Source organism: Macrobrachium nipponense, chromosome 27, assembly GCF_015104395.2.
Source record: "Macrobrachium nipponense isolate FS-2020 chromosome 27, ASM1510439v2, whole genome shotgun sequence".
NCBI lineage: Eukaryota > Metazoa > Arthropoda > Malacostraca > Decapoda > Palaemonidae > Macrobrachium > Macrobrachium nipponense.
The window spans coordinates 73,460,095-73,485,203 of NC_087216.1; the positions used below are offsets into that span (position 1 = coordinate 73,460,095).

At 34.7% G+C, this 25,109-nt stretch overlaps 1 protein-coding gene across 7 annotated transcripts in view; it reads right to left on the reverse strand.

Moving 5' to 3' along the window:
- LOC135201093 (KH domain-containing, RNA-binding, signal transduction-associated protein 2-like) overlaps window positions 1-25,109 on the reverse strand; it is a 370,373-nt gene that overhangs the window by 66,723 nt on the left and 278,541 nt on the right. For all 7 annotated transcript variants that reach the window (XM_064229984.1, XM_064229982.1, XM_064229987.1 and 4 more), the window contains exon 3: window positions 15,096-15,214. In XM_064229984.1, the coding sequence (XP_064086054.1) occupies window positions 15,096-15,214 (119 nt within the window). The remainder of the gene's footprint in view (window positions 1-15,095; window positions 15,215-25,109) is intronic.

A 25,109-nucleotide genomic window follows, 5' to 3' on the forward strand; every position in this document is an offset into this window, starting at 1 on the left:
TTAAAATTATCTGTTTTCTGTATTAGAAGTATCATCATCAACTTCTAATTATATTAATTAACGTCAACATCTGGTTTTCCTTAAAAATTACCAGATTTCGTCAACGCGTCGGAAACTAGTAAAAGAAAAGAAAAAAAAAAAAAAAAAAACCTTCTTTCGGTGGTCTCGGTATAACGCTATACGAGCTGCGGCCTATGAATCTTTTAACCACGGCCCGGTGGTGGTCTTTCCCAGACGCACGATTATGGCTAACTTTAAATAGAATAAAAGCTAATGAGGCTAGAGGGCTGCAATTTGGTATGTTTGATGACTGGAGGGTGGATGATCAACGTGCCAATTTGCAGCCCTCTAGCCTCAGTAGTTTTGAAGATCTGAGGGCGGTTAGAAAAGGTGCAGACGGACGAACAAAGCCGCCGCAATAGTTTACTTTAGTTGACAACTAAAGAATGACTGTCACCATTTTATTTAAATATGGAGATACCGTCTTCTGCTTCTGTTTCTTACTAACATAGGAAATGACTTTAAATATGACTCAACTTTAAAACTGACTTTCATATTGACTCGTGATCTCCGATCTATTTCAGTAATGGATGCGTGGGGAGGAGGGTGGAGGTGAGGGAAGGGGGAGGTAGGAGGGGTGTGTGTGTGTGGGGGGGGGGGGGGGGGTTTGGCCTCCTTGCATGAATTTTTTAATGGGCTGAAGTCCCCCGGGGCTTGACAGAACAAAGTGGGAATGTTTAATGGCCAGCGGCAGGCAGGAGTCTCTCCGTGTTTGTAAAAGCTTGCTATTGGCTCTGGCGATTCAGGCATGACAACTGATTGTGTGCGTGTGTGTGTGTGTGTGTGTGTGTGTGTGTGTGTGTGTTTGTTCGTTGTATGTGCATGTATGTATGTATATGTGTGTGATATATATAGACTATATATATTTATATATATATACACGTATATTCGAACCCGCACCCGATATGCCAGAATGAGGTCAACACTAACATGACCACAATATAATGCAAGAGTAAAATTGTGACCACAAATGTTTATACTTAAGACATTTAGCAGAGGAAATTCACAATGACTGGAATTTAATTATTTTCAAGGGAAAACCTTCTGCAAACAAATAAAAATAAAAATAAAATAAATAAAAACTGTAAGACAAGGAATACATAATACAATAAAAGTAAGCTTACATATTTTCAGATTTACTTACAACCTTATATTTTTATGAAGCTTTTCGTTCAAATTTAAATTTTTCTTTTGCTAGAAATTACCTGTAACCTACATTTTTTTTTTCATTCAAATAAAAAAAAATTTCATTCACTAAAAAAAATTACCAATAAGCTATATTTTTTTGGCATTTTCATTCAAATTAAAATTTCTTTCATTCAATTAAAAAAATTACCTATAACCTATAATAAATAAAAAAAAAAAAAAAACAAAACAATGAAATCCATAGCTACTAGGCTCCGTTCATTTGGCCTTCAAAGAATACTACAGCACTATTCTGTTTCAACACCAATATTAAATGAGGAGAAAAAATTAAACTCAATGTTCTCTCATCATGCACGAATAAAAAAAAAAAATAAAATAAAAACCTCCAGTGCCTTCGGACCAAGAAAGTCCCATCCCAAAGCATTAAGGTCGAAAACGTCTTTGAACCCACGAAGACTCTGACCCCTATTGGATTAAGATCTAGCTCGAAATAATAAGAACTGACTACAAGAGGTTTTGCAAAAGGGTGGGTTGGGAGGGGCATTGGTGATTTGGGAGGGGGGGGGGGGGGGGACAAGGGGAACAAGAGAGCGTCTGCTCAATTTCAGGTAAAGTGACCCGGGGTGCGGTTTAATTTCGCTTTTGAAATTTCCGGGAGATATATTTTTTAAGCTGTAATTTTAACTTAATTTTAACTGAATGTAGATGTAATTATATAAATATAAATATATATATATATATATATATATATATAGTATATATAATCTAAAATATATATAATATAATATAATAATAATAATAATAATAATAATATAATATATAAATAAAATAAGTAATAATAAAATAATATAATAATAATAATAAAAAAATAATAATATAATAATCTGTCCTATTTCCCAAAGTGAATACCTGTCATTCACACCTGTCCTTTCTGTCCATCTTCGAGACCACGCCACGACAGGTAGAGAGAGAGAGAGAGAGAGAGAGAGAGAGAGAGAGAGAGAGAGAGAGAGAGAGTGAGTCCCCCCCCCTCTCTCTCTCTCTCTCCAGCAATACTGGCTGGCTGCTTTTGTGAGTGCTTATGACAGCCATGAATGCAATAAGCAAATTGCTCTCTCTCTCTCTCTCTCTCTCTCTCTCTCTCTCTCTCTCTCTCTCTCTCTCTAAATTTGACGTCGATTTTCTAAAAACATTCACATGACCTTTCTCCCGTCCTGTTACCTCTCTCGACATCCAATTAACTAGTGTCTACGTATTTTCATATCAAGTTTATCACAACTGTTATGTTCTATAAAATCGTTCTCTCTCTCTCCCTTCAGCTTTTTCTATATCTATTAATGTATATTCACTCTCACACACTACTTTGCGCTCTCTCTCTCTCTCTCTCTCTCTCTCTCTCGTCCGAAAAATAAGTGGATATTCCGGGACTCGTTCTTCACCTCCAGAGGCCAACGGGCCATAGCCGAAATTTCACTACAACCCCATTCGGAAGGTGCCTCTCAACTCCAAGCGGAGTTATTATGGTCCCGAGTTTAGAAGGGGGGCGCGAGGGATAGGGGTTGGGGGGATACGGGGAGGAGAGGGGGAGGGGGGGGGACCGAAGGCGTAAAAGTAGGGAGAAATGGCTGTTTTGTGGAGGCATATGTTGTGAATGGGAGTTTTTGAATTACGAGGGGAAAAAGAAACTGCGTCGTTATACGAGGGGAATTAAGCTGGATAGACTGAATTTCCCTTTTTCTTTTTTCATTTTTTGTTTTCATTTCTAAATATGACAACCTGGAATGGGCCTGCTTCGAGACCTTTGGAATTAATTCCTAAATATACCAAGCTGGAATGGGCCTGCTTCGGAATCTCTGCAACTGATTCCTAAATATGCCAAGCTGGAATGGGCCTGCTTCGAGACCTCTGGAATTGATTCGTAAATATGACATGCTGGAATGACCCTGCTTCGAGACCTTTGGAATTGATTCCTAAATATGACAATCTGGAATCACTCCGCTCCAAATTCTTTGGAACTGATTCCTGAATACGACAAGCTGGAATGGCTAACTTCTAAATACCCAGATCTTTGGAACTGATCACAACACCCAGACGTTCCTGTTTCCAAAACCACGAACTGGACCGAAACCCATTTTGATTACTCAAATGACGAGCGAGAATTCTATCATTCCTTCTTGGAATGGCTGGGATATATGTGGCACTGAATATGGCACTGACTGAAAAATGATAAAAGGTCACAGTTGTCACTGTTTTCAGTATGACAACGAACTTAGATTTTTTCTTCCTTGGAATTCCAGGAATCTCTGGAGGTGATGAAAATAATACCCTACCTAGCTTGTTATTATTATTATTATTATTATTATTATTATTATTATTATTATTATTATTATTATTATATTCAGAAGCTGAATTGTATTTTAAGCTTTCTAACGTATATCCTTAACACTTGAGTGTATGTGGCTTTTGTGTGCCTGTTTAAAGTTGATAAAAGATTAAATAAACCAAAACCGGAAAAAAAGCCGGAAAAAAAAGCAAAAAAAAAAAAAAAAAAAAAAAAAAAAAAAAAAAGTAAAGACAAATATATGTATCAATACGACTTGATATGAGAACTCACTCCTTTCTCCAGTTTTCCCTGTTTTCCATAACAACAACCCAGCTTGGAGAGAGAGAGAGAGAGAGACCTTACCTTACAGACCTTACATCTTGTTCGGGTTGCCCCAGGTCCCTCAGTGTGAGGCACCTCTAATGTCTACCAGAGAGTTGCTAGTACATCTTCCGGTATATTTTGCATCTTCCAATCTTGGATGGTCTGGGATGCAGTTTAGATATTTGTCGAGCTTATTCTTAAACCAAAAACATCTACGCTCACTCCTGATATATTCCTCAGATGAGCTGGCAACGCATTGAATAGACGCTGCATTATCGATGCTGTGCGTAGTGGATTAATGTCCTGTGTGCTTTCCTTATTTTTTTCCTGGTATAGTTTTGGGCACTATTAATCTACTTCTGCTTGCTCTTTCTGATATTTTAGTTCCATGATATTTTCTGCTATTCCTTCTATCTGTTTCCATGCCTGAATTATCATGTAGCGTTCTCTTCTCCTTTCTAGACTATATAATTTTAAGAATTGTAGTCTTTCCCAGTAGTCAAGGTCTTTAACTTCTTTCTATTCTAGCTGTAAAGGACCTTTGTACACTCTCTATTTGTGCAATATCCTTTGATAGTGTGGGTACCATATCATATTGCAATATTCAAGTGGACTACGAACATATGTTTTATAAAGCATAATCATGTGTCAGCTTTTCTTGTTTTGAAGTGCCGTAACAACATTCCCATTTTTGCTTTACATTTTGCCAACAGAGTTTGCTATTTGATCATTGCATAAACATGTTCCTATTCATCATCACACCAAGGTCTTTAACTGCTTCCTTATGGTGATTGTCTCATTATTAGGTCCTATATGCATATAGCTTTCTTTCTCTGTCTCCATAATTTATTGATTCAAATTTATCAGAGTTAAATACCATCCTATTTACCTCTGCCCAATCATATACTTTGTTTTAAGGTCTCTTTGTAGAGCGTTCCTATCTTCATCACAAGTAATTTCTATACTTATTCTTGTGTCATCTGCGAAACTACTCACTACCGAATCCTTAACATTATTGTCTATGTCTTCAATCATAATAACAAACAGTATTGCAGCTAACACCGTACCTTGCGGCACACCGGTATTACCTTGGCTTCATCCGATTTCTCGTCGTTTGCAATAACTATCTGTTTTCTGTTGTGTAAAAATTCTTTTAACCATCTTCCTACTTTATCCACGATATTGTGTTTTCTAATTTTCTTCGCAATATATTATGGTCTACTTTATCAAAAGCTTTTGCAAAGTCTAAATAAACCACCACTTCTGTTTCATTTCCGCTTTTCATATTTTTGAATATGTTCTCACGGTGGACTAACAGTTGGGTTTGTGTACTTTTTTCCGGGTACGAAACCATGTTGTCCTTTATTAAACAAATTAATTTATTTTTATTAAATGTTTCATAATATTTTTCTTCATTACCCTTTCATACACTTTCATAATATGTGATGTTAGACTCACAGGCCTATAATACTTGCCTCTAGTCTTGATCCACTTTTGAAAAAGTTTTTTAAAGTAGGGGGTAATATGCTATGATAATTTGTGCTCATCATAAATCTTGCCTGTATCTACACTTTGTCTTTTAATAATATTGCAAGTGGCTTTGCGATAGAATGAACTACTTTCTTTAACAAAATAGCAGGAATTCCATCAGGCCCTGCAGCAGCTCCATTTTAATTTCATTAATAGCCTGCACAATATCAGCTTCATTAATATCTATGTCAGCTAAATATTCACTATTTTTCATCCCTTACTTCTATATCATATCTTCATTATCTATTCTAGGGGTGAATTCTCTCTTATATCGTTCTGCCGTATGTTGCAAATTTCCTTTTTTCATTCGTTAATCTCCCTTCAATTTTCTTAGAGGGGGCCTATTTCTATTCTTCTTTTATTCATCTTCTTCGCATGGAGTGGAGTAATAGTTTGGGATTTTTTTGCTGATATTTATAATAGGGTTTTTTCTTCAAGTCCCGTTTTTCATTTTCTTTTGATTGTATAATCTTTTGTTCTGCATTTTCTATCTTACTTTTTAGTTCTATAACTTTCCATGCATTTTTTTTTTTTGCTAGACCTTTTTTCCACTTTCTGATTTTCTGGAACAAGATCCTTCTGTCTCTTGGTATGCATGACTGATGTTTACTTTTCTTGTTCGGTATATATTTATCCACTATTTTCTCTAATATTTTATATAATATCTCCGTATTTTACCTTTATGTCATCACTTACGAAAATATTATCCCAATCTTTGTTTAATTCTTCATTTATTTCTGACCATTTATATTTTTACTGTAGAAGTTGTATTTTCCATATCCTTCCCACTTTTTCATTTCTTGCTTATCTCTGTTTTCACTTGCTTTGGAATGGACTGTTAATTCTATGGACATTATGGTCTGAAATACTCGCATTATAAACCTATTATTTCTTTAACATAATTCATCTCGTTCACAAATACTAGGTCTAAAGTATTTTCCTTTCTTGTTGGCAGGGTGATTTATTTGTTGAATGTTGTATTCTAGTAGCATATCTAATAGCTTTTCGAATTGCCTCTTATCTTCTGCACTACTATTACTCTCTTTTTTATATGTATAAGTACATCCACAATCTCCTATTCGTTCTTTCCAGTCTACGAAAGGAAAGTTGAAGTCTCCAGATAGGAGAATAGTCCAGTCCTTGTGATTTCTACATATATCATCCAATTTTTCTATTATTAAGTCAAACTCTTTAGTATTAGGAGGTCTATATATTACTATGTTCATTAATTTTTCAGATTCAAATTCTACCGCTATTAGTTCACATTCTGGAGTTACTATATTCTCATATATTTTTCCTTGTTTTTTGTCTTTAACCCATATATTGCGGTTCCCCTTTGATTCCTATTCTTTCTATCTGATCTATAAGTTTGAAACCCTTTTATTTGATCAATCATTCCCAGTCTCTTGGGAATACCAGGTTTCACTTATATTCATTATATCTATTTTCTTTTCAATTTGGGTTAGTTCTTCTAAGTACTCTATTTTTCTTTTTGAGTTACTCGTAACTAAACCCTGCGCATCATCACTATGATGTTTGCGTTTGTTTTCTCTTCATTTAATATTGGTAATAATAAGGATTTTCCCAGTCTCTTTCTGTTCTGGTATGTTGTTCTTTTTTTTTTTCATTTCCAGAAATTCTGACATTAAAAAATCCAACTTTTCCATAATATTTGTTCTTCCTTCATCATAATTATTCATTTTGTGTCGTCCGAATCTGCAATTTTCTCCATATCTGCAATATCCCCTTGCATAATAAAAAACAGTTATTATCTTTGAGAGAGAGAGAGAGAGAGAGAGAGAGAGAGAGAGAGAGAGAGAGAGAGAGAGAGAGAGAGAGAGTCATGAATTATTAAGTTGGATAGCAAGAGAGTAATAAAAAATAGAGTAAAAAAACATGAATTAGAGAGAGAGAGAGAGAGTCACGAATGATTCAGATGGATAGCAAGAGAGTACTAAAAATGAGAGAGAGAGAGAGAGAGTAAAACATGAATTGAGAGAGAGAGTCTTAAGAGATGAGAGTCACGAATGATTAAGTGGATAGCAAGAGAGTACTAAAAAATAAAAAGAGAGAGAGAGAGAGAGACGAAACCCATCGCATCAGTTAAGTGCCATTAGAACCCGCGGCTGAAATTGACCCGTAACAGAAGGGTCGGACGCTCCCTTTGTTGGTGTAGAACGCCGGAACCAGCGTTATTCACCGTCATTCGCATGTATTTCCAGTTATTCCACTTCATTCGCTTATGTATTCCAGAATTCTCTTCAACCCCCGCCCCCCACACCCTCTCTCTCTCTCTCTCTCTCTCTCTCTCTCATGTGGGAAGCAGAAAGCTGGATATAGAGGCGTTTGGGGAGAAGGATGAGAGTGGGAGGGGAATAGGAAGAATGACGAGAAATGTGGGAAGGATGACAAGATAAAGAGGATTGAGAATGATGTGGAGGAGAAATTTGGGGAGAATGACGAGATGGGGAGGAGAAATGTGAGAGGAATGACAAGGAATGCAAGAAGAACGATAAAAGTGGGGAAAAGATTATAGAAAACTGGGAAAATTACAATAAATATGAAAATGGAAAGAATTAAGAGAATGTAAATAAAACTAGAGGGAATGAGAAACGCGATGAGACAAGAAAAGTGGAACGAATGAGAAGCAATACAAAAATACGAATGAGAATAAGAGTGGACGCATAAATATGGGAGAATAAGAAAAAGTGAGGATAATAATGAGAATTGTAGGTCAAATGATCACAAAAAAGCATGAGAGATGATTAACGAATGATGGATTGATTCAAAGAGACCAAGAAATTGGAAAAAAAAAATGAGAACTTACAAGGAGTTACAAGGATTAGGATGTCTGAAAGACTAGTTAGTCCATCCTTAAGTGGAGACATCGTGTGCTCACTTATCTCTAGGAGCAGGTTTTACTGTGCATTCACAGTGTCCTCCTAATGATTCTGTCTAGCTTTCTTTTACTTACAAGGCAAAATGAGAGAGAGAGAGAGAGAGAGAGAGAGAGAGAGAGAGAGAGAGAGAGAGAGAGAGAGAGAGCAAGGATTAGGATGTCTCAAAGACTTGTTAGTCCATCCTAAGGGGAGACATCGTGTGCTAACTTATATGTAGGAGCAGGTTTTACTGATCATTCACGGTGTCCGTCTGTTTTACAAACAAAACGCAAACACACATACACACACACACACAAAACAAGAGAAAAAAAAACACATAGACAAACATTTAAAAACCCGGAACTGTGTTTTTCTGCCTTGTTCAAAGGGAAACGTACAGAGCCATTTCAAAACAATGGAGGTGTATTTTGTTCATAAAAACAATACTAGCGATATTTTTCAACCCCTTTTGAACAAAAGGACTTTCTTATAGTTATAGATATAGTCGCCCAGGGTAGAGAGAAGGGGGGGGGGGGGGGGGGGGGGGGGGGGGGAGTATAGAGGGGACCTAGTAGTGAGAGGGGAAATAAATAAGGTGGGGGGGGGGGGGGTATTTAGCCCCTCCTCTGCTTATTAGTAGTATGGAGGAGAGATAGGCCTTAAATCAGGGTGTTGCAAGGGATGAATTTAAATAATTTAACAGAGTCCTTACTTTCCTTCCGGGGAGGAGGGTAAGGGGATGGGGTTATGGGGGATTGTGGCTCTACCAACTATGTCAGTCGGACGGCGGGGCGAATAAAGATAATCTACAGAAAACTACAACGAGAAGTAAGATTTTTTTTTTTTTTTTTAATTTTTACAACTTAGAAAACGGGTCAAAGATTTTTCATAGGAAATAAAAAATATACAAATAAAATAAATTAAATTCTCAGTGGAAGGGAGGGGGAGTGTATGGAAGCCCCCTTGTAAGGTGGGGAGGGGGTTTAGTGATCGCCTGAATTATAATAACCCATACAAAGACAGACTAATAAAACAAGTTACATTTCTCAAAAAAAGTAAAAAAGTTACATTTCTCAAAATAAAGTAAAAAAGTTACATTTCTCAAAAAAAGTTACATTGCTCAAAAAACACTAAAAAAGTTACATTTCTCAAAAAAGTGAAAAATTACATTTCTAAAAAAAGTAACATTTCTCAAAAAAGTAAGTTACATTTCTGAAAAATAGCAAAAAAAAATTACATTTCCCCCCCAAAAAAAAAAAAAAAAAAAAAAAAAAAAGTTACATTCTCGAAAAAGGTAAACAAAAAAAGTTATTACTTCTCAAAAAACGTAAAGTACAATTCTCAAACAAATAAAAAAATTAAATTTCTAAGTTGAACAAGTTTTTCATTTCTCCAATTAGTTTCACTATTTACCGGGATTTCGCGACGAAAATATGAAGTATAAATGTCGAAAAATAGTTCTACTGTAGCTACAGTTGCTTGAGTCATAAATGTAATATCCTAAAATTCCTGTATCTTGAACTCGACGCGAAAACACCTTTTTTAGACCTTTTCATAGACCTTTCCTAACCCACCCATAACAATAACATCAACTATAAAGTAGTCTGTAGGCTTACTCTCCGAGTAAACGAAAAAAAAAACAAGTAATATTGACCACTTTTGAATATTAAACTGGAACAATTTTGGAGTCAATATAAATAAGTAAATATATGTAAGTAAAAGATTTTTAGGGGCCGTATGGTCTATTCAAAAACGAAGAGCTGGTGAAAAATAACGGCAAATAAAAAAGTAAAAAAAAAAAAAATAAAGCCAAGAATGAGCACCATAGCGAAGTGCTCCTTGGGGAACCTGAACCCAGAATAAGGTTCCTAGGAACTTACCTTCCGCTTTCTCTCTCTCTCTCTCTCTCTCTCCTCTCTCTCTTTCTCAACCTTTTCTTTCTTTCTTTTGGTGGGGCCTCGCCAGCTTACCCATTCAAAGAAAACAAATCCCTGATGCGAAAGAGGCCGACAAACAACGCCCACGAACCAGACAAACAAAGAAACAAAGAAACAGGTTCTGGACTCCCTTTGTTTCTCCTGTTTTAAAATTAATGGAAAAATATCCAAACTTTGATGCGTCTATATAATCTCCTTCTCTCTCTCTCTCTCTCTTCTCTCTCTCTCTCTCTCTCTCTCTCACGTAGCTCACAGCTGGTGGACGACCCGCGTTCGATCCCTGGGACGGGAATAGAAGGAACGAGTGGGAATGGGTCGTTAGAAATCCACTGAGCTATTGTTGACTTAAGCCCTGAATTAGGCGCGCATTAACTGCTGTCAAAATGCATGCCATCAAAAAGGGAGTGAAAGCATTCATTAGATATATCTATTCTCTCTCTCTCTCTCTCTCTCTCTCTCTCTCTCTCTCACAGATTGAATTGCGAGTCTAATGGTTAAAGGAGCACTACTTAAGCGTTCTCCTATTCCGTGACAACCCCTTGAGATATTGGAATTGAGCCATCCCTCCCACATATTCTCTCTCTCTCTCTCTCTCTCTCTCTCTCTCTCTCTCTCTCCCAAGATTGAATTCCACTCCGTCAGAGGCTAATCATGAATAGCCAGCTTTTAGATTGCAAATTCCACCGCGCCATTGAGACTAACCAGAGTGAGTCCTTTAAATGTATTCAGCCAAAACGAAAATCTTGGGAGTTGGGAGGGGGGGAGGGGGAGGGGGGGGGGGGAGGGGGGGGATGAGTGGGGGGGAAGGATGCTACTGAAGCCTCTCTCTCTCTCTCTCTCTCCTCTCTCTCTCTCTCTCTCTCTCTCCTCAAACCTCAAACTTTCCCTTCTTCATTCCCCTTTTCAATCCAACTCGTTTGCATGCCACTTCACTTCCTCCCCCTATCCCCCCTATCCCCCCCCCCCACCCCCCCAAACCCCACCCCACCCCCTTCCCATAATGCCAGCTGAATCTTCCCTTTTTCCCCTTACTTATTGTTTCTTCCCTCCTCTTTCCCTTGATTCTTCCTCCCATTCTTCTTCTTCTCCTTACATTCGCTTTCTTCCTCTTCAATTCTCGATGAAAGTATGGGTGGATTCTGAGAGCTTATATACCATACAACTCACTTCTTTTCAAATTCCCTGTTTCTTCCCCTCCCAATTCCTCCCCCATCCCCCCTTCTTCTCTCTCTCCCTCTCTCTTACAACTTTCCCTTCCCCGGGAATCACCCCCCTTCCCCCAGGTGTTCGCATACCCCCCCACCCCCCCTGCTTGGTTTCGGCCACGGTTTGAACGAACTACCTTCCTGCTCAAGACATAGAGGAATTACCCAAATTGCTTTTTCGGAGTCTCTCTCTCTCTCTCACTCTCTCTCTCTCTCTCTCTCTCTCTCCATTTAGAGATGGTAGGGAAAGATGCTTCTTTTTCGTGTATGTATATATATAATAAAAAAACGAGGCGACTTTTTCATTAACGGCTAAAGACGACGTTCATTTTCAAGCCGCTACCAAAGAAAGATCCCGAAAGACGTTTGCTCTTTTTTTTTTTTTTTAAAGAAAAGTTTAATAGAGAGAGAGAGAGAGAGAGAGAGAGGAGGCGAGAGAGAGATAGAGAGAGAGAGAGAGAGAGTTCTATTTAAGAAAATTGAGATGCATATATATGTCTTTCAGAGGATGAGGAGCCTCAACGCTCAAGGGGTGCAGGGGAGGGCGGGGCAGGGGGGCGGGGGGTCCTTTTTGCAACTGCAAAAGAGACGCAATTCGATGAATGGCTGTCAGAGAGACTGCTCTGCCTTGCTACCGGGTGTACGTACGTATGTTCAGGAGGGCCGTTTTGTGTTTGCAGGAGTCATTAAGCGTAATTACGATGGTTCGTTATCATTCATAATCGGTATGAGGGCATGAATGAACGAGCGCTGGAAACCAAAGCTCTCTCTCTCTTCTCTCTCTCTCTCTCTCTCTCTCTCTCTCTCTCTCTCTCTCTCTCTCTAGTCAGATTTATTTCCCCTCTCATCTAACTTAACTAAAAAATGTACTGAAGGTTCTTCCTAATATATATATATATATATATATATATATATATATATATATATATTTGTATGTATAAATACAGTATATAAAATATATATATATAAAGATATATATTATGTATAATATACAGTATATATATATATATAGAAATTCTATACATAATACGATGTGTGTATACACACACACACACACACACACACACACACACACACATATATATATATAATATATATATATATATATATATATCATCATAGATATTATGTATAGAATTTATTATTTTATTTATATACATAATATATAAGTCATATAACATTTCCGTGATTCATATACATATATCGAGCTATAATCCTCCATGAATATCTATTCGCTCTACCTCGAATTAATATATTTTCATATATGCTAACCGAAGGGGAATTTTTTCTATTATCGAGAAAAAATTCCCCTTCGGTTAAGCATATATGAAAATAAATTAATTCCGAGGTAGAGCGAATTAGATATTAAAGGGACATTGTAGCTCGATATATTATACAATATATATTTATTTTAAAATTTATTTATATATATATTATATACTATATTTATACATACAAATATACTATATATATATATATCTATATATACCATATATATATATATATATATATACATATATTATATATATATATATAGATATATATATAATATATATATATACTATATATATTTGGAGGAACCTTCAGTACATTTTTAGTTAAGTTAGATGAGAGGGGCTTAATTGTATGCATACATACAGTACTATATATATATATATATATACTATATATATATTTATATATATATATAATATATATATATATATAATGTATATGAGTGTCTATGTATGCATATCAATTAAGCCCCGGTCCAATAAGAAATAAGACGAAGAGAGAGAGAGAGAGAGAGAGAGAGAGAGAGAGAGAGAGAGAGAGGACGACGACAAAGCATCATTAGCAACAATATCAAACGCAAGAGTAGCGCGGCAGCATTATTTGTTTGGACTAACGAGCTCAAACGAACAAAGAACAAAGCAGCCCGCTGGTTCTTATCTCTAGAAACGCCTTGAGATTGCTACTAACCAGTTCAAAGGACAGAGAGAAGAGACGGCGGACTGAGGGAATTTTCGCCCAGAATTTGTAAGCAGGTGAAGAACATTTCAGTTTTGGAAGAAATGATATAACGTAGGTTTTGATCATTCACTTAATTTTTTAAATATATTTATTTGTTTGTTTTGTTTGCTCTGTTTGTTAACTTATCTGTTACTTCTCTGTATTTTCCTTTGCCGTCTGTTACCTCTTTCGAACCAACGCCTTAATTTCATTGGAAACTTGAATTGAATTCAAGTCGGTGGCCTCTTTGGTGGGCTTGTTCCGTATGAATAGGGTTCTTCATCTTCTGAATAATAATAATAATAATAATAATAATAATAATAATAATAATAATAATAATAATAATAAACCATAAACCACATAGCAAGCGAATGTCCGGCAATTGCACAGAACCAGTACAAAAAGAGCCTGTGCAAGAAACATCAGCTACCTTGCAGTAATAAGTGGTACGAGCACCAACCTGAAGGAGTGATAAAAAACGATCAGGCAAAGATCCTCTGGGACTATGGTATCAGAACAGATAAGGGTGATACGTGCAAATAGACCAGACGTGACGTTGATTGACAAAATCAAGAAGAAAGTATTACTCATTGATGTCGCAATACCATGGGACACCAGAGTTGAAGAGAAAGAAAGGGAAAAAATGGATAAGTATCAAGATCTGAAAATAGAAATAAGAAAGATATGAGATATGCCAGAGGAAATTGTACCCATAATCATGGGAACACTAGGCACGGTCCCACGATCCCTGAAAAGGAATCTAGAAAAACTAGAGGCCGAAGTAGCTCCAGGACTCATGCAGAAGAGTGTGACCCTAGAAACGGCGCATATAGTAAGAAAAGTGATGGACTCCTAAGGAGGCAGGATGCAACCCGGAACCCCACACTATAAATACCACCCAGTCGAATTGGAGGACTGTGATAGACCAAAAGAAAAAAAAGATAGAATAATAATAATAATAATAATAATAATAATAATAATAATAATATAATAATAATAAGTTACATAAGATTAGGATTCATGTGCTGCATAATAATAAATATAATAATAATAATAATAATAATAATAATAATAATAATTCAACATATGTATGTGCATAATTAACGATATCTTCTGAACAGTTAACGCCGAAAAATGCGGACTTATCCATAAGAAGAAGAAAAAAAAAAAAAAGAAAAAAAAAAAAAAAAACTTAACCCACTTTTCCTAATCATCAGCCAACCTGTCTTTAAAATATCTACAGACAGACAGACAGACAGACAAACAACACCACCGGATACCATCAAAAATCTAATCAACTTTACCTTCATGATTAACACACCTACCTGTCTTCACAGCTAACTCATTTATATATAAATTCACAATAAAAAATAAGCTTTTCATTTTATCATAGAGCATTTCTTCCCAAGAGTTCATTAGGATCCATCGGTAATGTTCTAAGATATCTTTCGAACAGTTTACCTCGACAAATGCTAAATAACCCAACACTGGATAAGTCCAAAATCAGATAATGCACTTTTCATTATAATTAGCCCACCATACTTTAAACTTTCTACGCACAGAGAGAGACAGAAGGAAGAATGACCCTTCATTGCCCACATGTCTTCAAAATGTCTGAAGACACACAAGACAGACAGACAGAAAGACAGACAGAGAGACAGTCCGGCAGACAGAAATAACAAGGACCCTCAATGCTCACCTTAGGGTGCTCCCTCACCGGTACAAGGACCTTGACTGTCACCTTGATGGACTTTTCTTTGGTCACTTCCACCGCCCGTTTTTCTTCGCTGCGTTTCCCGCTCTGGACGCGTTCCAGTTCTGGAAAGGGAGAGGGAAAGGAAAGAAGGGTGATTAGAACACATGTGATACAATAACATTTATTGACATCCTAACGAATGACATAGATATCTGAAACTGTATTCTGTACCTGTGGGTATTCGATGGCATTCACGTATTTCTCATCTAGTACTATTGTTCGATTCTCTCTCTCTCTCTCTCTCTCTCTCTCTCTCTCTTTCTATGTATATATATATACATATATATTATAATAATATATATATATATATATATATAAGATATATATATATTATATATATATATTATATTTATATATTCATGTGTTTGCAACTGATTATTACCGGACTTTAGTTTATATTTTGTTGTCTCGTTGTTCCGATACCCATTTCCACGTCAGTGGAGACTTTACGTGAAGCTGCTAGTAATAATAATAATAATAATAATAATAATAATAATAATAATGTTCACCCCACAATAATACAAAAAATTGAACTGGCAAGAATTTAGCAATGCATTTACGGACAAAAGAATAATTCCAGTTAATGTTAAAACCAATACTGCTTCTTATATATTCCTATATACATATATTTTATATATATATTATATATAATATATAATATATATACATATATATATACAATATATATATTATATATATATATATATATATATATATATATATATAATGTAGTACACAGACACATATATATTATACCTTCCTATCTTGACCTAAGGTCGCTTGAAGACGTTTGCTGGCCACACGGTGACACCACCTAAACATATCACTTCAGTGTCCCATGTATCCATTTATTCACTACTTCCTAATATTTTTTTTTTGTATATATATCATTCCGTCGACTAATATTCGAGGCTAGTGAACTTCCCCGGGTTGGTATAATTATCAGGGGGTAATCAGCCCTAATTAAGAGAGGACTAGTTCTAATCTCGGAGGGGATTAATCGTAGCTCCGGAGCCAATTAAGGAGGTCGTTTGTTTATCAGGGTATCTTCTGTTTTAAATAGTTATTGCCCTACGGTTTCTGCTGGGCTTGAAGCAGCGTTGGCAGAAGTGAGTGATCGTCTGTAACAAATTATTGCGTGGGTATGTACTATAATGTATATACATGTATATGTATGTATGTATGTATGTATGTATGTATGTATATATATATGTTATATATGTATGTATGTATGTAATTTATATAGATTATATTATATATATGTTATATAGCATGTATGGATGTGTTATATATAATTTATATATATATATATATATATATATATTATATATATATATATATATATATATAATTTATATATAATGATTTAGCTACAAATGGTCCTTTTAATCCAATTCGCTCTACCTCGGAATTAATATATTTTCATATATATGTTAAACGAAGGGGAATTTTTCTAGTTGGTAATAATTTCATACTCTCGTGGGTTCGAACCGATAATGTCACTAATGTCCTGCTTTTCTGTCCGCTGGTTCAAATCCACGGGAGGACGAAATTATTATCAACTAAACAATTCCCTTCGTTTAACATATATGAAAATATATTAATTCCAAGGTAGAGCGAATTGGATTTAAAGGACATTTGTAGCTTCCTCTCTCTCTCTCTACTCCTCTCTCTTTCTCTCTCCTCTCTCTCTCTCTCTCCTCTCTCTATATATATATATATAAATATATATATATAATATATATATATGTGTATGTATATATATAAAGACTACAAAAATATAGGAAAATTACAAATTAAAACACAAACGAAGCAGAAGCCTAAGAAATATTTTAGCAAATACAAAAAAAAAATCACCAACTGCAAAAAGAAGAAACAAAGAAAGCAAAGAAAATGAAAAAGTGAAAATATATAATTTAAAAGTCAGGTAAAATGAGGTAGCAAGCGAATTATCCTGAAATTGAGTAAATGTGGTGAACAAAATAAGAGTACATGAAATAAATGTTTTTTTTAGAATACATACGCGAAAAGAAACCAGATAAAGAGAAATAAACCATCAAAATATAAAAAGACAAATTTACATAAACAGTAAAATGTAAAAAAAAAAAAAAACTCAAAAGCACTATAAAATCAAATACAATTATTGTTTATAACAACATACAAGAAAAGGAAACTCTAAACAACAAATAAACAAAAATAAAAAAAAGACAAAATCAAGAAATCGATTAAAATATGAAAAAAACCTGAAAAACAAAATAAATTCAAATGTAAATAGGGAATACAAAAACATACACGAAAAGGAACCAGAAAAAAATTACAAATAATCAAAATAAATTAGAAATATGAAGGCAAAAACCAGAAAAAAAAACAAATAATCAAAATAAATTAAAAAGAGGACGAGGGCAAAACCAGAAAAAAACATATAATCACAAATAAAAAACGAATAATCACAATAAATTAGAAAAACGACGAAGGCAAAATCTGTTCTCTATAGCCAGTCGCAAGAAACCAACTATTGCTTCCTATACGTTGAATTTATATCTCTTGAATTTATATCCAGAATTCCCCGAGGGACGTTATTGGATTGAATCTGCTAATTCGGACGCAGTATAAACTCAGCCTTCGGACACTTGTTGCAGATCGGGTCTATTAGAATGCGTTATTAAATTCCTTTGCTATGGACTATTCGCTGCCTTATTACCGCATGGGATATCGGGCCAGAAATATTATACTGCTGCTATGCATTTTGAGTAAATTATTTGTTAATATATATATATATATATATAATATATATATATATATAATACTATATATATATATACCTCGTATAGAGGAGAGAGATAGAGAGAGAGAGAGAGAGAGAGAGAGAGAGAGAGAGAGAGAGAGAAATTACACGACGAAACATCACAGACGTGTACGAGTCTACCATAGTACAATAAATAAATAAATAAATGAATAAATAAATAAAACTAATTTAAACCTTAATCATTCACGCCCACTCGCTCCCTTTGCGCGCACGCGCACTTGCGTACGCGGGCACACAGAAGGGTAATCTCTAATACGTCATGGCGGGGAGGTGCTTATTTCCTCTTTATTTCCAGGCCGGAAATGACCAACGGGCGCTGGAAGATGTCACAAAAATTTTCAGGGGGGTCGCGTCGTAAGGGCGACGTTCCAGCGCTGAATCGACGTAAAACGACCCTTACAGCATCCCTGGAAGTCTGTAGGAGACAGTTGAATATCTCCGTCTGGCCAGGGCATCTTTTTCTTTTATTTATTTTTCGCGGATTTCCAGTTTCCAGCGGGGGCCTTTTAGTGCTGCTGCCGCTTTTCCAGCGGTTTTTCCAGCCAGCGCTCTGCTGGAACGTTCACACGCCGGGAGAAAGAGATGAGGAGGTTTTACGAAGAAGATGATGTAGAAGATTGAAGACATTTAAAAGATTAAGGAAGTAGTCATTTGGATTAAGTTACTAACTTATAAGTACTTATATAGGTTAAGATTCTGATGAATGAGAAGAAAGTCAGATAAAGTGTGAAATAACGAGCGAAAAGAAAGCAGAGAAGATGTAATAATGAAGAAAAGATAATTCTAAATGTATTAAGTCGAAGAGATACAATAAATATAATGAAATGTTAAGAAATGACAGTAAAAGTGACGAGTCAAAACTAATAATCATTTGATGACGTTACATAAAATAAATAAATAAAAAAAAAATACAAAGATGAAGTATATTAATAATAGTTTTAAAAAAGCCAAATAAAAGGTTTTCGAGAGTAAAATGTAAATTTTTCAGTAAAAAAGTAAAAAAAAAAAAAAATTGATCAGACAGAATTTTTAAAAAATTCGAGATAACAGTAAAAGACACGAAATAAAATATTAAGAAGACCAAGAGGATAAAGACAGCAATAAAAGAGACGGAATAAAATAGTTGTTGGTGTCAACTGCAAGATAGAAAAAATAACCAACAATTCAGAAAAACAAAAGCAAGGTCAATAAATGTATTCCACTACTTGGCGTCTGAATAATTGAAGACAACTGTCCCCGCGTGTACCATACGTGAATTGGCCCTGTGTTCCGTAGCTGAATGACTGACCCCGTTGGGATATGTTAAAGGATGCTATAGGATTGTATGTGGAGGCATTTTCCGAGCGTGTACACACACACACACACACACGCACACATACACACACATATATAAAGACAGCTTTTCGATTCTTGAGGGCAGTTATTATTTCATTCACCCAAAGACGTTTCATTCCACGTATTAATAACTCTTGATTTGAAAGAGCCTCTCATTTGAAAGACCCTGGCTTTTGAATGAGCTAAGAACATATGAAAGGAAATTATAAACCAATGGTTCTCACTGGTTCCTCTCAAACTCATGAATATTTTGAGCATATCCTGACCTGTCAATCTATCGTTACCTCTTTTGTTTCTCTTCTAATAATAATAATAATAATAATAATAATAATAATAATAATAATAATAATAATAATAATAAATAATCTTAAGGAGGGAATAGAGTCTTTTATAGCCAAAATATTGCATATAATACTGTGGATTTTTTTCTCCACCCAATAATAATAATAATAATAATAATAATAATAATATAATAATAATAATAATAATAATAATAATAATAATAATAATAACTTCGTATGATGTGACGCCAGTTGTGGTAGACTTAAATAAATCCTAATTAAATATTAATGACGTAAGCTGAAAATGACAACCACTCAACAAACCGAAAGGAATATAATGGTTTTTATTTCCTCCAGCATTTGTCTCCTACCTCCTCCTCCTCCTCCTCCTCCTCCTCCTCCTCCTCCTCCTCCTCCTCCTGTTATGCCATCATGATGTGGACGACCCAAGACGCTTATGCTAATAAAAAAAAAAAAAAAAAAAAGGAGGCCATTTTACGACTCATCATCCTCATAACGTCTTGTTACAACGACGCCATGTTATGGTCGTTGGGCAGTTAATCGCGCCCCACGCTTTCATTCTTCTTTTATTCTCTGTTCTGTTTCTTCCCCCTCCTTCCTTCTTTCCCCTTCTTTCTTCCCCTACCTCGCCTCCCCTTACATACAGAGAAACACCCATGTTGTTCTCTCACTCTTTCTCACGCCATATTTTCCCAACAGCTTCAAGAGCTTCTCTACCTTTTTATTATCGGTTCTGTTTCTTCTTCTTCCTCGTCTTCTTCTCTCTCCTCTTCTTCACCTACTTGTTCTTTCCCCCTCCATATAGAAGAACCTATCCCATTCAATTCCCCCCCAATCCACTACACATACTCCCCCTTCAGTTCCAAGATTCTGTACCTTCCCCCTTCATCAGTAAGCTAAAATGTCACATATATAATCTCGCTTCTCTCATGTTCCTTAATCCTTCCTTCCCTCCTTTCCCTCATTCCTTTCCTCATATCCGTCGAGCCTGGGCTACAAATGGGGATTATTAGTCAGCCACCCCCGTCGCCCTCTGCGCATTAAAAATGGACCCAAGGAGACTTCTCTAATTAACCAAATGCTCCCTCATACTCGTCCCTCTAATTATGCATCGATTTTTTTTTTTCGTTTGGTTTGATTCCATTTTCCGAGTCTGGGCTCGTGCTGGCATAAGGCCAAATGAATCATTAACAGTAACGATTACAATAGCAACAACATGAGGCTTATAAGGATAACACGAGATTTTATTATTTAAAAAAAAAAAAAAAACGCCTTTTTCCTAGTACCATCGGACCTAGGGATAAATGAAGTTAGGAACTAAACATCCTGTTGGCCTCTAAAATATATATAAACAAATAAATAAATAATCAAATAAATAAATAAATAAATAAATAAATAAATATATAACACAATAATAATATAAACAAATAAATAAAGAAGTCTAGGACCCCTTCCTTCTACCAGAGAGAGAGAGAGTGAGAGAGAGAGAGAGAGAGAGAGGGTTCAAACAATATCTCTCTCTCTCTCATTCTTAAGAGATCATTCTATTCATAGCTCCTTCCAGCCATTGTGTGTTGCGGAGGTCTTTCTGTTCGCTGCTTGCATGCACTAGTGCGTGCACATTCCCCTCTCACAATGGAGCGCGGATTTCAGTTTCAGTCTCTCTCTCTCTCTCTCTCTCTCTTCTCTCTCAATCCATACATCATATCACTCTCATAGCATTGTAAACATTATTTTGATATTCGTCAAGGCGAGGTAGCACTCTCTCTCTCTCTCTCTCTCTCTCTCTCTCTCTCTCTCTCTCTCTCTCTCTCTCTCAATCCATATCTATTCATATTCATTGTAAACTTATTTTGATATTCGTCAAGGCGAAAGGTAGCACCTATCTCTCTCTCTCTCTCATGCACTGAGACAATCCATATTCAATCTTATTTATTGCAAATATAGACACTCCTCACATGTGCAGTGATTAACATAGTAATAAAAAGCAAAGTTACACAAAAATCAAACCAGAAAAACCTAATAATAATAATAATAATAATAATAATAATAATAATAATAATATAATAATAATAATAATAATAAAATGGTAATACTAACAAACAGCAATAATGATACTACTAACTACTACGACTACTACTTACAATACTCTACTACTACTACTGCTACTACTACTACTAATATAATAATAATAATAATAATAATACTAATAATGATAATAATAATAATAGTACAATGATGATGCAACAGTTCGTGCCGAAACACATCAGGCTCCAAGATGTCGCGCCTGGCAAGCATTAATCTTTTTAATATCGTTTTCCCGTAATGCTACAACGCGGTAATATTATTATTATTTTTTTATATTTTTTACTTTTTTTACAATAACTTTACTTTAGGTTACAACCTTTCTTTTTCGTGAATTTCGATCAGTCTGAATTTACTCCATAAAACTAACTTTTATTGTAGACTGATTCAGCACCAAATACGTGAATTTTACGTAATACACAATATGCAGAGTGTGGATGTCAAAATCTTTAATAAGATCTACAGAATATTTCAAGCAATAATTTCTTTAAAAACATTAAAGAAAAATATGTATATCGATGAATCTCAATTCTCAAACAATATTGACCTAATACAGTATACAGCAAATTTGGTGAAAACGAAATCAGTCAAGATTGGATGTCAAAATCTGTAGTAAAATCTACAGAATATTTCAAGCAATATTTTCTTTGAAAACACTAAAACAAAAAATGCGTATCGATGATTCTGAATTTTCAAACAAAATTGACCTAATACAATAAATACCAAATTTGGCAAAAACTATGCCAGCCAAGATTTCCATGTCAAAAACCGTATCAAAATAGACAAAAGCATTCAAAAAAACATTTCCTTTAGAATCAATCGAGCAAAAAATGCATAGTGATGAACACGCACTGCTCATTATATTACGAATTATTGATTATTGTATTATTGCTCTCCAATTACCATTTTTTCTTCTCATCTTTAAAGCTAGTCCACAATGAAATTACAACCGATTGTTATAAAAGTTTAAGTTGTGCCTTATGTCAGCACTAGCTTCTGATGAAGTTATAACAACACGATCTATGAAAACATGGAGACTTGTCGTCAAAGGTTATGAGTTAGAAACAAGAATTCAAGCCAATGATTCATATATGATATACACTACATTATATTTAATTTTGTTGTGTGTGTATGTATAAATTGTGTATATATATATACACACACACATATATATATATATATATATATATATATATATATATATATAGTATAGTATATATATATATATATATATTATATATACGTATATATGTGTTGTGTTTTCATAATTAATTTTTTTCTCTGGTAATACGATATACGGTGAAAAATCGGCCTCCAGTTCATATAATTCCTAAATTATATATTATATCTATATTATATAAATTATTATATATACAAATATATATATATATATACAAAATATATATATATATATATATATATATATATATATATATATATATATATATTCGACCTTCGGAAGGAGGGAATGCCGGGAAACGGGGGATAACAGACTTAGGAAGAGAATTCCAAAGCTTGAGAGAAAGCACGTCTATGTAAGTGCAAGTTTAGTGTTGATATTTTTTTATTAATTTATGTAAAATAAGTCGAATTCCATCATTATTTGATTTATTATATATGTTAACTAGAGAATTACGTCACATTCATGAAAGAAAGGAGAGAAAGTGAGGAGTTTATTTTTTCTGCGAGAGAGAGAGAGAGAGAGAGAGAGAGAGAGAGAGAGAGAGAGAGAGAGAGAGAGAGAGAGAGAATTTATTTATACATTAACTACAAAATTACCTTACATTCACGAATGAAGAAAAAGGAGAAAATGATGTACTTATTTCCCACAGAGAGAGAGAGAGAGAGAGAGAGAGAGAGAGAGAGAGAGGTTCCAGGAACTTTCGGCTCTCGGGGTCATACAATGGCTTTGCTCAGGTAAATGGAATTAGAGGGAATTACCATGGAAATGTTGTTAAATGTGAAGGGTGAAGTCTGAATTTTGTTCTCTCTCTCTCTCTCTCTCTCTCTCTCTCTCTCTCTCTCTCTCTCTTCTCTCTCTCCATATTATGTATATATATATCTATTCATTTATTCATATATATATATATAGATATATATATATATATATATATATATATATATATATATATATATATATATATATATGAACAAGAATCTCTGGTAGATACAATCCTGTTCGAATGAGATTTTGTTACTAACAATATGCACAGAACATGTTGGGTGAGTCATAGTTTAATATATACATATACATAATATGGCGAGAGAGAGAGAGAGAAGAGAGACGGAGAAAGAGAGGATCGACCCGAAGAGAGAGAGAGAGGAAAACCAAAATTCGCCTCTCACTTAACACATTTCATGGAATTCCCTCTAATTCCATTTACCTGAGCAAAAGCCATTGTATGACCGCCCGAGAGCCGAAAGTTCCTGAACCCCCTCTCTCTCTATCTCTCTCTCTCTCCTCTCTCTCTCTCTCTCTCTCTCTCTCTCTCTCTCTCTCCTGGGGAATTAAATTAAGTACATAATTTTCTCCATTCGTGAATGTAAGGTAATTTTGTAGTTAAGGCATAAAGAAATTCTCTCTCTCTCTCTCTCTCTCTCTCTCTCTCTCTCTCTCTCTCTCTCTCTCTCTCTCTCTCCGAGGAAAAGGATCTCCTCACTCTCTCTCCTTTCTTTCATGACTGTGAGGTAATTCTTTCGTTAAAATATAATTAAATTCAAATAATGATGGAATTCGGCTTATTCTACATAAAAAATAAATAAATAAACACTAAACTTGTACGTACATACACGTGATTTCCCTCAAGCTTTGGAATTCTCTTCCCAAGTCAGTTTTCCCCGTTTCCCGGCATTTCCCTCCTTTCGAAGGTCGAATTCATTCATCAATTCCTCTCTATCTGATTGCTTATTTATCGATGTTTATCTATTTTTATCATTCTTTCTTCCATTCATTTTTTTTCATATACGTTTCCCGTCCATTTTTACAGATCACTGGTGTACATAATGATGGAATTATTTCCTAAGTTGCGTATGGAATATAATATTCTTAATAATAATAATAATAATAATAATAATAATAATAATAATAATAATAATAATAATAATAATAATAATAATAATAATAATAATAACTACGGAAGGAATTCATAACCTAGTGAAAAACAGTTTATTATAATCCACAATCATATAGTAAAACTGTATTACTATATGATTGCGAAAAAAAAAATAAAAAATAAAACTAGATTTTTATTACGCAAAAAAAATTTAAAAAATTTAATTGGATTTATATTACGCACAAAAATAAAAGATATATATAACTGGATTTTATTACGCAAAAATATATATATAACTGTGGATTTTTATTACGCAAAACGTGAAACATATAACTGGATTTTCAAAAAAACCAAACCTATTAAAAAAAAAAAAAAA